Below are 13192 nucleotides of genomic sequence, written 5' to 3'. Positions count from 1 at the left end.
AGCTCTAAGTTGAATGCATTTTGATACAGCTCACGCCCCAATTAGCTTAGAAGTAGCTTACCGCATCTATAGTCGCCATCCGTACTTATTATCAGCATCTTATTTCATGGTAATATTATATTTAGTGCTCGGTTATTTTAGAATTTAGCACTTTTTTTACCCTTCGGCTAAGGGTATGCCGCGCGCTAACAAAACTTTTGTCTCCGCGACTATTTTGTCTTCCACATCAAGTCTATGGGTTAGTTTGGAATGCGCTCAGTAGCGACACGACTACCATAGACTTGATGTGAGAGACAAAATAGTCGCGGAGACAAAAGTTGCTCGTCGTGCGCGCATACCCTTACTCTTGACCCTGGTTGCAATAGCGTTCCACAAAGACAGCAATAAAAAAGGTAGTTTTAAGAACAAACTGCTGCTAGTATTGCTTATTTTTAGAAAAAAAATTATATATATAAAAGACCTTCAAAATCAAAGATGGCGTCAAAACTCGAAAGTTATAAAGCAAATCGTCGCGCTCAATATTATTCCAAACTGTATCCGAATTCGGAGCGATCGTTCGAACCGCTTTATATATAATTTTCCCGGCGGGGTAGGCCGTTCTTAACTAATATAACTTTTAGCCAAAGACAAATTCACTCATTCCAAGTTCTAGAATCAATTAGGGTGACGCTTAGTGCTGTAATTAATTATTGAGCACACCGTTTCAATTACGCGCTTAATACAATTTGATATCGTTACGGGTAATATTATTGTCCATTCTGTTTCAAAAAAAAAAATGTTTTAAGTTCCGTGCTTACAGTACGTCATCATCAACAATATTATCAGCCGTAGGACGTCCCTGTTTGGACACATGCCTCCCCATAGACCTCCAGTTGCTTCGGTTGGCATCGGCCTGCTACCATGATCCCAACTTTAAACCAGGTCATATTTGGTAGACGTTCTCCTCTCCGCTTGCTGCAGTACATTCTTATTTAACTCTCTATCTAGCCGTTCCTGATGCTGTTGCTTTTGTGTGTGTTCATGTACTCTTAGGGAAGTGCCAATGAGAGTATCGACACTACTGTAGGACGTCCACTGTTAGGCATAAAGGCCTGTTACAGTTACATTTGAGGTTTATAAGGGGGGGGGGGGTTGCCAATACTCGCCACGGTTGGCAAACGGTTAGCGAGCGCAGTATAGGATGCAAAAGTAGCCAAGAAGACGCTGATGCCCATCTTCTGGTATTTTCCCTCAGCCGGTTTCTCCGGCGCCCACGGAAAAGAAGGGGAGGCAACATTCTTAAGCCGGCTATACTCTCTAGTCTAGTCTGTTCGAATTCAACGATTCACGATTCATCGAATTCATGTTGTCAATTTAAATTAAAAAAAACGAGATTCTAGATGTTTTCTATTCTAACCCCCTTATTCATAAACGACAATCAAACCTATTTTAGTTTAAATGCCGCTAAAATTCGTTTGTCCTTTTGTCACTTCGACATTTGTATTTGTGAAAGGGAGAAAGCATTTGTTAGTTAACATAGGCTTGTTAAGTTTTATGAATAAGGGGGTAAACCTTTCCTTACAAATATTATAGAGGTAGTATTTATAAGCAAGGACAATAAAAAAAATCTTACTAGTGTTGTTAATTTGACAATGTGTATGTGCAGCACTGCTGACCTCTTAGCATCAGGATACCCATTTCCTGGTTTTCATTTCATGTTGAAGAATAAAAACGTCACGAATTAGACCGATACTATAGTATTAAAAACAAGAAAAAATATATCTCCTCTTGCTTGCTTTTGTAATAAAAACGGAGCTAAAATTAAAAACTTCGGACGGCTAGTCGCTTTCGCATTACTTGCAAGATATTGCATATTACTCACAATTGGATTCTGCGAAGTTATGACAATATTTTTCGATTACAACGAGATAAATAAATAAATATATAAATTTAGCAACCAAATTTCTATGCAACGAGCGAAAGATTTACACATAAGTCAAAACATATCCACGTATATACAATAGGTAATATTGATTAGGTATACATAAATAAAATGCAAACCTGCACACAAATAAATATTTTCATGGCTATACCTAGTGCTATCCACGAAGACGCGTGATTTTGACATTGTTATAAGAACCATGGCACTATAATGAGGTCGTTGCATGTCATATATTATTAGCAGGCAAACATATAATTATGTAGATTTTTGTGCAGGTAGGTATAATCTACACACTGGTTAATTTTAATTATATAAAATATAGAAAAGCGACAGGTATCAGGACAAAAAATACAAATATAACATTAGGTACGTGTAAGCTTAGATATGGTGTAAGTAATATTTATTGTAGAAGAAGAAGACGAAAAACTATTACACGGTACGCGTTTTAAGATGCTCAAAACGTCTAAATGCTCTTTCTGGCTATGCTCTTTCTTAGCGCGACATAACCACTGTCGAAAAACGGCTTGATAAAATTAAATATACTGAGCGGCAAAAAATCTAGCCCTCAAATGTATGCAGTAATAGGTAATTTTGTACCTATGTAGAGAGGCCAAATTTTGTGCGCTGAGTATATTTTATATTTGGAATCTGTACGTTTTGCAAGAAATCAAGCGGTGTGGAGAGCATGCGATAAAAACGGTGCGTTACGGTGCGTCACTGCGATTCCGTGCCGTCACTATTTTTTAAGCAGTGGTTTGGTCGCACCTTTCATTGGGAACTATCCAAGACCTAACATATGCAATTTAACAGTCATACTCGTATACTGCACTCGTATACTCACTTCTGCTAAATCTCAGTAAGTATTTTTTATAAAAATATATTCAGTGCATTTTGTTGACATAAATAATAACGGCGCTTTGAAATATCTTTTTGACAGACGAACCAAAACGTTCCATGAAAAATCCTAACTGGATTATCACCACATGTGCCATGTTCATTCCGTATTCGCTTTGTGAAAACCGTGGTCTAAATTGCAGTTTTTTTTGACGGAGCAGACCATTTAGTTGCTTTGCAATCGCCATTTGCAACATACGGTGACTGCAAAGGTATGAAAAACGCGGCTAGCGACAACTGCAGCACTGCAGCCGCCTAATTAGAGTATTAGTAGTATTAGTACCTTAATTACCTATAGGAAAAAAAAGAGGCAACTCTATGGCCAAATTGCATGTATGGTAATATGCCTAACTGGTGACTGCATGTTGAACTAAGTCATAAATCAAATACACACCCACGCATACAACAAGTTTAATGTCCCTTAAGCCCCGTTTAGACCTGCCGGTCGATATCACTGCTACGAGATAATTATGTTCAAATACCTACTTATAATGTACCTAATCATAATATTCATACTTACTTAAAGCTTCATAGCCAAATACAATATTTTTTTCTGCGTGCGCTTATTAGATACCAAAATATTTGAATTTACACAAAAAAAAATTGTTGCTAAAATTCTGATAAACTTCAAAGTATTTTGACAGTACAGTCGCCATCAGATATTTCGGAGCGGCCAAGGTGGTCAAAATATCGATACAAGAACTCTAATACCTTTTAGTAGAGTGCATGTCCGATATTTTTGACCACCTTGGCCGCTCCGAAATATCTGATGGCGACTGTACATTTACTGATTCACACAATTCTACCTACTAATGATAAAAAATAGAATTACTGTAACAAATCAAACTTAACAACAATATCAGCTACAAAAAAAAGAGAAATTGAAAAACAGTCCGCGAAAGCCGAACGGCGGAAAGACTTTGAATTGCTTTAAGTCCACGTTTGACACATTTTTGACAACTCAGTGTCAGCATTATGACACCAAAGCGTTAACGAACACGGAGTGACGTTTTAAGTGTACCCCCACTGCGCCTAATTCAAACCACCGGCAGTGGAAGGATATTATCAAAGCCTGGATGACGAGTGTTGACGTTGACGTCTCATTAGTGCAAGGACGCACATTTTAGATTCGATTTGTAGCATTCGAACATGGCGGATGTAGACGATATCTAATTTTGGTATTTCTGCTTCTTTGGCTAGTTGAAGTATAATTTTGATAGTGTTTTATGCGGCGATTAACCTTAACAGTGAACAGTGATCACAAAATTCTATATTGCTCTCGTGTCTGACATTTTTAAATGCGCAAGTGGTCTCCGCGTGGTTTCTGGAAGTTTGCTATCAAGTTGCAAAAACTACAATCACCGTACAACATGCATAAGAAGAATATTATTTATCTTTAATTTAACTGACATTGGCCCAAGCCTTATGGCCGCCATTAAGAGGAATAAATAAATAAATAAAAAGACACACATTTTATAAGTCGATAAAATGTCGATACAAAGCACGATGTACTGGATCACCGTTACGAAATTCAGAAAAATTATAGGTAGTTGTAAACAAAATTAAAATGAGCTGTTTGTATTTTTTTTTAATATTTTATATAATTTTCGTAATAAACAATTAGTACTTTTTCTACATTTTCCGATTGTAAACTTCTTCGCCTAGGTGATAAAATCCACTTCAGCCAACTAAAGGACCGTTCTTACTCGTAAGTGGTTATGAATTACTTCTGTACTACGCAGTTCCACTTCTTTTCCAGATATCGAATTATTTAAGATTTTTAAAGTTGAAACGCCACCGTTTCTCTTCAACACATTCTGGTATTTATTGTGAATAACTTTGCCTTGAGGATGTAAACGTAATCTTGACAAACTAAGTGCACTTTCAACTTTGGAACGATATTCAAGCTGGTTTCCAGGCTTAAATTTTGGTTTTATAACTGTTTTATGGTACTAGGTATTATTGATACATTATTGTTTATCCATTTTTGATCGCTCAAAATATTGATATCGATCATTGCACGTTTTACTTTCAAAATGTACGTTGATTAGGGAATAGGGGAATATTTGTATGAATTGTTCCTGTTTCGTCGGATTCCTGTTTCGTCGGATTCCCGTTTCGTCGTATTCCTGATTCGTCGGATTGTCAATATCAAATGAAAGTATGTAATTACCGTGACTCTGTAATCAAATTTTCTAGCAATGGTCCTTAGATATGTTTCATCAAAATCGGTTCAGCTGTTTTTGAAATATTGAACTTTGTAGTGACAAAGTCGGGGGTTTTCCAACTTTGTGTTGGTTAGGTTATTTTGGGGTTTAAAAAGCCTTCATTCTTTGACAAGTTCCAGAATATATCTCTTATATTTCTGCGATGCCCTCCAAACTACATTATTGAAAAAAAAAACAATTCTATCTTTATTACGGTAAAATAGAGTGAAACTCTTACCGCTTGTTACAGCAAAAATAGAGTGAAACACTAACCCATTATAAATGTTTTCTTGTAATATTTAACACTACACGCTTGCTTGTAAAATAAAATAAAAAGAAAGTACTCGTGCTTCAAACTGTAAAACAATTTGCAATGACTTGCGTTATTGCTGTCTGCGCTCAACATCACAAAACGAGTGTAAGTATCATATTGCTCTAGTAATTTTATTGTACAACAGTACAATGTCTAGGGTTCCGCATTAGATGCGGCTTCGCAGATTTTTTATCATTAATATAATGGCGTGTAAATAGGTAGCCAATTCTTTCTTCTTTTATACGTAACAATAATTATCATAAAAAACTTCCAAAGGATCTGCCTGTGGCGGTTCCCACGACGCTGGTGGCATTGCCCTTTGGACCGCAAGAGCGATCCGCGGGATAAGTACGCGCCAGCTCTTGAGTACCCAGAAGCGACGAGCAAATTGGCGACGGGGCCCTTATAAAAGATATCATACTTCATCATCATTGATTTAAAAAATAGGTAGCAAAATGAGTGCGAGTTTAATGCGATCAAATGTTTTTATTCGTTTCGAAAAGACAAACGAAGAGTTCTAATTGACCAACTATTTGCACATAGTTTCTCTTCAGTATAACTTTCTCTTAAGTTTTTTTAAATAATCTCTTCTTTGAAAAGAAAAATTTCCAGTTGGCTACCGAATGAACAGAAAATTATATTTTTCTTACGACAAATTGCTTATGAGTTAAAACAGGAACAAGGGCCGGTCGCGGCTTTCACGCTTGACCGCTGTTTTATCGTTAATAATGGAAGAGGAAATGGCGGAAAAGTGCTTTTACAGCTGCGTAATGTCATACCGGAGCCGTCTTAAATGTTGGTTGTTTACAGATACAGTTATTGCTGCTTGTAGTTTGATCTGTTGCTGTAGATCAGTTTGTTTCTGGTCGTTAGGTGTAACTTCGTAAACGAACTACAAACAATGCCTTTGCTTACCCGTGATCCTCCGCCTTCCACGACACTACGCTGACGCGTTTCAAACTTACCAGAGGTCATCATCGGAGAAACAAAACCGCGCTACGAACGAAAGGAATGAAGTTCATTTTAGGTTCATTGACTTCATTGAAAGTTACGCCTGATCGTAATTGTGCTACGGTGTGCTAAACTTGTGCTGAATCCTATACTTATTTAAATTTAATTTCATTTGTAAAGTGTACTGGGTTGGGCCCTAAACCAGACGCAATGTGCATGAGTGGTAGAGGGGAAACCCCGTCTCTCTCTTTCTCCTTTTAATGGAGAGATTTTCCTTAATTAAATATACTATATAATACATTATGCTAAAGGAAATATTAATTAAATTGGCATAAGTTGTGATCATCTAACAGTTAGGATCCCTACGTTGTGTATTTTTTGTTTTAGTAATCCCAATGATCGTTTATGTGGTATGTCTGTAATAAGCAAGATATCTATCAGGGCGCAATAAATGTGTCTAAATTAAGTTATTTAAAGCTAGAGATACTTGGATTCAATACATTATAACTAGTATAGTGTGAAAATAGAGTGTAATATGAAAATAGAGTGTAATATGGGTGAGTAAGTAAGTAGAGTGTGTAAAGGGTCGGAAAGGATAAGAGTTGACTGGAAGAAATTAACGGGCCTCCACGGAGGCCGGGGATCCACCTTCCTAGCCCCTGTCCCCTCCTTACACTCGCCTGCGATTGGTAATAACCCGGAGGATTTACAGTTACAGCACTAACAGCGGTGCTAAAGTCAACTCAAAGAGGACAGGTTAGATGGAATGAGAAAACCCAATTCCATAAATAGTAAAAAGGTGGAGGAAACACATCCAATCCAACCAATGCTTGATTCATATGTTGCATATCTGTGCAATATACACATTTTAGTTGTGTAACCACTGGGATGTCTAAAAGATCAACAACCAGTGAATTACAAAGTTTGTGATATTGCCAAGCTGTAAACAACATGACAAGTGTATGTTTTGCCCAGAACAGTCGGGGGTTGAGACGGCAAGCCACTTTTCACTGAGCATCTCCGCTTACTAATGTAAGTATCAACAATGACACAGCTACTTTGGAATGCGGCCCACAACCATCCCAGTCGCCCTGAACAAGAAGTAAGTTGTGGTGATATAATAACATATCAACCCTGAAGTAAGTGTCCACACTCAAACAATATGGAGCCATAAGAAGAAGAAATCTTTTCATCAAGCATCTCCGCTTACCAATGTAAGTATCAACAATGTCATGACTACTTTGAAATGCAACCCACAGCCAACCCATTATTCAAAGTGAGGAAATTAGATATAAGTTGTGGATGACATGACACCATACCACCACAGATTTGTATAGTGTGCTGTGAATATCCGTGTATACATACACAGTACACAAACACATGAATAAGCATTTTAGTAAAATTGGTGTAGAGTTCAGCTACAATGCCTGAACACATAAAAAGTTAATATCATTATGAATCAGGTTACTCACAAGGAGCGGTAGGGTTATGATAGACAATGGAATTGCATGAGATAAATGATAAGCATTGCATAAAACTCATTTACTCAGATAACCAGTACCTACCTAGAGCTTCCCCAATTTCACAAAGCAAGTAGTCATAGATCATAGGTGTACATATTAGTCCAATAAATGGTCATAATATGTTTGAAACACAAGAGGACAGATCTCACCTTGTCATAACAGGGAATCCAGATCCAATCTGAGATTCTCTGACATCACAAAGCAAGCTTTTAAGTTAAGAGCTATTACGCTATTGGGGTCCAGAGGGAGGCCCAATCTAGCACCATCTCTTAGTGATGACTTCAGCTTAGAGCTTGAAAATGTTAAATTACACAGGTTTTACTGATGGCCGGTCAGCCTAACTCAGCTCAAGTGTAATAAACCATTATTCATTCTCCAATCTGCCTTCACTAATAGACTACAAATACGGGTGAAATAGCCGGTGACAAACAATCACTAGGATTATCGTTCACAAGCCTTCCACCTAATCAGTAAGAACCCGACACGCCCAAAGTAAGCTATTAGAGCCACCTCGAACATGACGAAATTCAGACTCTAGTTGGGCAGGTAATAGCCCAATGGAGCCTAAAATAAAACACTGATGAGTTATGATCGCTTACTGGACAATAAGCACCCAGATAAGTCTTTATGGATTCTAATTATTATGAAATTAAGGCAGCTCCGCATTACCTCATCTCTGTAACCCAATACTGCGCAATATTAGTCTACAGAGACTACAGATCTCACAATTACCTCACTCTGAAAGTTCATAGAATGCTGTATAAGCTGATTCTATCCATTCAGAGCTACACAATAAATAACTAACAAGTTACAGTGTGAAGTGAGTGTAGGTATATGGTGTGATATAATGCATAGATACCATATAATATAAGTAATTATAAACATGTCACAGGACACAAAATAATTGTCTGAATGGGTTATGTCATTCTCGAGGCAAATAATTCTTAGCTCATTTAGGTCTATCAATGTTAGACTTGTGAGATGTAGATAGTAATTCTCGTGATAGACACTATCCCATCCATACAATGAAGCAAAATTATGATCAGAAAACGCATTCGCAGTGCATTCCCAAATATAAAACACACAAAACGTAAGATTAAACACATGGTCCCTAGGTTTCCCTAAAGATTTCCTACAGTTCTCACGCCCTAATGCAGTATAGTCTGATTTAAGAAAGTTCTCGGTTCCAATATGACTTTTAACAAGCACTTCTATAATCTAATAAGAAAAAGGACCTTTTGACAGACAGAATTGAGGTAGGATGGAACCAAAAACTTCTCCCATATCTGACATACTCCCTAACCATACAAAGCATGCTCACTTACCTCTTATTTACCTGATAAGGTAAATAAACAATCCCACCTGGTATTCACAACGCTACACAAACACATCAAAAAAATGCCTATTTTTCACTACACACAACACGCATCACACTCCTAGCTAAATTACACACCCTATTTCGCACCAACAATAATTAATCGCGGAAATCTAGATCAAACTATATGGACCTGCCTAATTCTACACTTCGCGAGAGAATCTCAACCCTGCCTAGCGGTTTGGCACGGAGGTTGAAGCAGCCTTCAGATAGTGCCAACCACGCAGTCCCATTTGTATCAAAAACAATAGAGCACGCCCAATTTGTGAGCAATTCTAGGAATGAATCTACGTTCTAGAACTTTCTTTAATCCCAAAGGCAGTCGTGAAGCATATCCAGACACGCCACGCTAGCACGCTACATAGTCCGAATACCAACAACGCGAATCCTTGGAAGAAAATGCAACAAGCACCCAGCTTCAGTCGCGATCTGAATGGGCGCCACATCCTCAACCAGGACCCACACTGCAGGCACCTAGAGACCACTGCGGCCACGTGCCGGGACACGCCCACAACCGACAATTACAGGGATAATTAAACAAGCAAACTACAGAAAATAACGAGTAATACTGCTAGGAAACCAACAGCATCTCATTGCTATTTTCCAATAAGAATTAAACAAGAAAACTCACAAAATGGAAGATTTGGCAAAACCTGAAGCCACATACCTGATGACGGGCAGAGTTTCTGCTTACGCGCCGAGAGCCGAAGAGGAAAAACCCAAGTGACCGAGCCCGCTCGCGCATCGCTTTTTATAACCTCGAGGCTTCTAGAAACTTCCATTCTTCCCGGAAACGGGTTCTCAAACATATCTTACTTACACCTCCCTACTACTCCTCCTGTATTGCCATCAACAAATCGAAATCTCCAACACTGAACAAATTCATCATCATCATCATGCAAACCGATACACGTCCCATCGCTGGGCTCCGGCCCCCTTTCAGAACGCGAAGGCCCGGGCTCCAGCCCCACATTTGCCCAGTGCAAAGTATCAACTTGCTAAGAGAATCAACTGCTTTCCCAATTGACTTGACAAGACAATTATTCCTGTAGTTAGTCGAAAAGTCCTCATTTCGTATTTTTAGTACAATTTATGTGATTTTTTATTGTTTTGTTGACTGTGCTCGTTGATACTCTAAAACCGCTGCATCTCAGACCACCGTGCAGCCACCAATCCACACAAGTACGCCAAACCCAAAGTCAATCAAACCTGTGTCGGAAGCTGCCAAACCAGCTCCAAGATTCGATCCAAACAACAGACATCTAAACAACCAAAATAAATGAATAAATACATAAACAGAGCAAGTCAAAGAAAGCCTGTAGAAAATATGAAGCGTTACCCTAAAAAGTGGTAAAAAATTATTTCAATGGTAACTTCTAATAGACTTCTTCTCGTCAAGCCTATATTCGGTCTCCGATTGGCTATTTATAAATCTCACGTTCCTTATTGGCTGTAAATTTTCAAGTTAGGAAACATTATACAAATAAATTAATATATTTGAATTTAAATTATTTATGATAATAATTAAGTATTGAATTTTAGTTGAAAAATACATGAAATTTTTAAACGGACTAGCTCTTAAGCGCATTAATGTTTACTAAACCCGTATCTCAGACAGCTCGAAAGCTGTTGTCAAGTAAACGATACTCGAAAGTCTAACTAGAATTTGATATCAAATACTAAACAAAATATAATTATAATTATTGAAATTGCTAGTTAAACTCCTAAACTACCAAATCAAGTATTAGTTTAGTGCAAAACCCTTTCAACGATGGGAAAAATGACACATCAATACATAGGTAAGTCTATGCTTTATTCGAACCGTTTTGCTATGATTATTTCTAAAAGAAAAGCTTTTTTTTCTGGTAAAGTGTATTTTCCTTGTGTAAAATAGTAGCCTCTATTATGTACTAAGATTATTTTATGTTTCAGATAAAATCAAGAAATAATGGACCAAAAGCGTTTCCATTTATAGGTTAATTTTCCTCACTACTATGGGATGTCAAGAAATTCCAATTGGAACGACACATTTTTACTCCTATAATTGTTCACGACGTTTTCAGGTAAGAACTTAATAAGAATTTCATACTTACAGACAAATCTAATAGTGAAAATGTCTTAGGCAAAATATTCCATAGTAAGGAAATTTTCAAACGTTAATAGCGATTTTTTGGTCAATTGTATGAGGTAATTTATGTTTAATTATAGTATATGGACAGAGAAAGAACAGATTTATAATGAAAACATGGATCGAAGCTTAATCATAAAGTCTATTCAACCTGCAAAATTTGACACTCCTGAAAATTTCACTTTGTTATCTGATCAAAATCTATAGGGTTTATTTGGGTATTTATCGTATAGACATACTGTACTAAGTCAGGAGGGATGGAATTTATAAAGATTTTGATTATAAATACCACAATTATATTTAGCCTTTACAAAATTTCAGCCCTCGGTTAAAAATTCTCAAACTGAAAGATGACTAGTTTTGACTCATTTGAGTGTTGATCCGAACTAAACCTATTTATTATGTATCAGAGTCACTATTAGGATGAGATTAAAGTAAAGTACTCAGATCTAACTTGTATTTTTAACAAAAATGCTATATCCAGGATATCATTAGAGTGATTTCAAATAAATTTATTTCAGGAAACTTCAGTGCTTTCCTATGGATTTTACAATCAAAATTGCCTACGGCAGCACGAGGAACAGGAAATGGAAGGAAATCAGGATTGGAGAAAGGATTTAATGGATTTTCAGGAAAACATGGAAGCCTTAGAAGAGTTTCTTAGCCTACGCATTTTTGTAAATATTTTAAGTTACTTATGTACGCTTTGCTAGTAAATCAAACCAATAGTCCTATTAGGCATGGTTTTAGTTGCTTTTGCCTGTAAAATCACAAAAGGAGAATAAAATTACTTTAATTAATCTCAGATGGTTCATTGAATTAGAAAAACAGCGCCATCTACTGTGAGTAGTGGAACCTCCCCGATATAGCGATAACCATAAACTTGACACACACGCACCGCTCCTCACTGGAGGTCACCACAGTCACGGCCTCAGCTCAGTAATAATGCCATCTATAGTCAAATAGCTAAACTTTCTACTTTACTTTATAACTACACTTGTATGCAGCGTGATTAAAGCTTTTTTTACCATAACCTGATGACACCGCGGTTTCCAGAGATGTCACTACTTCAACGCGTGCGGAAACCAAGTTTTGAATTTATTAATGCTTATTTATAAATACCAACTTAATAGTATATTATGATTTGTAAAGAAACTGATGAACGAATTGATTAAAACAGTGTATTTTAATGAGCTGAATTAATTATTTCAATGAATATTATGGAAAAGTGAAAGAAAATTTGTTCTCATAGAAAATATTTCTATAATCAAGTAACAAATAAGGCAATAATAATGGAGTCTGCTACAAAGTGACATCGTAATTTACATAAAATGTATCACTAATATATTAAAAACTAATAATCAAATAGCTCGCCCTTTGACTTTCCCGGCGCAAAAAGTGCCCATAACTTGCGGGCATTTCCACTTGGATAGCTATGACAACCCTTGCACCAGAAATACGCTTCATTCAATAAAATAATTGTTGTCGAAGTGAACGAGTCGAAGATTTTCATCAGATTGAATTACATGTGACCAAAATTACCCATTGGATAAAATATACTTAGCGGCACAAAATCTGGCCCAACCTTCATACAAAATTACAGATTGTGCATACATTTGAGGGCCAGATTTTTTGCCACTCAGTTATTATGTAATGTCAGCTGATAGCTCACAAGTTCTGGCTTGGTTCCTCAGTCCCAGGGATACATTTACGCGACATTCACAGCACCCAAAGAGTTTTTTTTATTATTATTACCTACTCGCGGCTTCTCTCTGGTAAACCAGTAGAATAAATATCGTGAATTCCTTGGGGATTTCTAAAAATTTATTTGTGCTATGGTCGTTCAACCCACAATAGGTTTACTTCAAATATCTGACCAA

At 37.0% G+C, this 13192-nt stretch overlaps 1 protein-coding gene across 1 annotated transcript in view; it reads right to left on the bottom strand.

The window, feature by feature from the left end:
* Positions 1-9966, bottom strand: part of LOC141435907 (uncharacterized) — a 50609-nt gene extending 40643 nt beyond the window's left edge. The window contains exon 1 of the mRNA XM_074098745.1: positions 9852-9966. Coding sequence (XP_073954846.1) covers positions 9852-9966 — 115 coding nt within the window. The remainder of the gene's footprint in view (positions 1-9851) is intronic.
* Between the last annotated feature and the right edge of the window lie 3226 nt (positions 9967-13192).

The sequence above is a fragment of the Choristoneura fumiferana genome, chromosome 15 (assembly GCF_025370935.1).
Source record: "Choristoneura fumiferana chromosome 15, NRCan_CFum_1, whole genome shotgun sequence".
NCBI lineage: Eukaryota > Metazoa > Arthropoda > Insecta > Lepidoptera > Tortricidae > Choristoneura > Choristoneura fumiferana.
The sequence above is the reverse complement of the archived record's forward strand: the minus strand, read 5'-3'. Positions and strand labels throughout refer to the sequence as shown.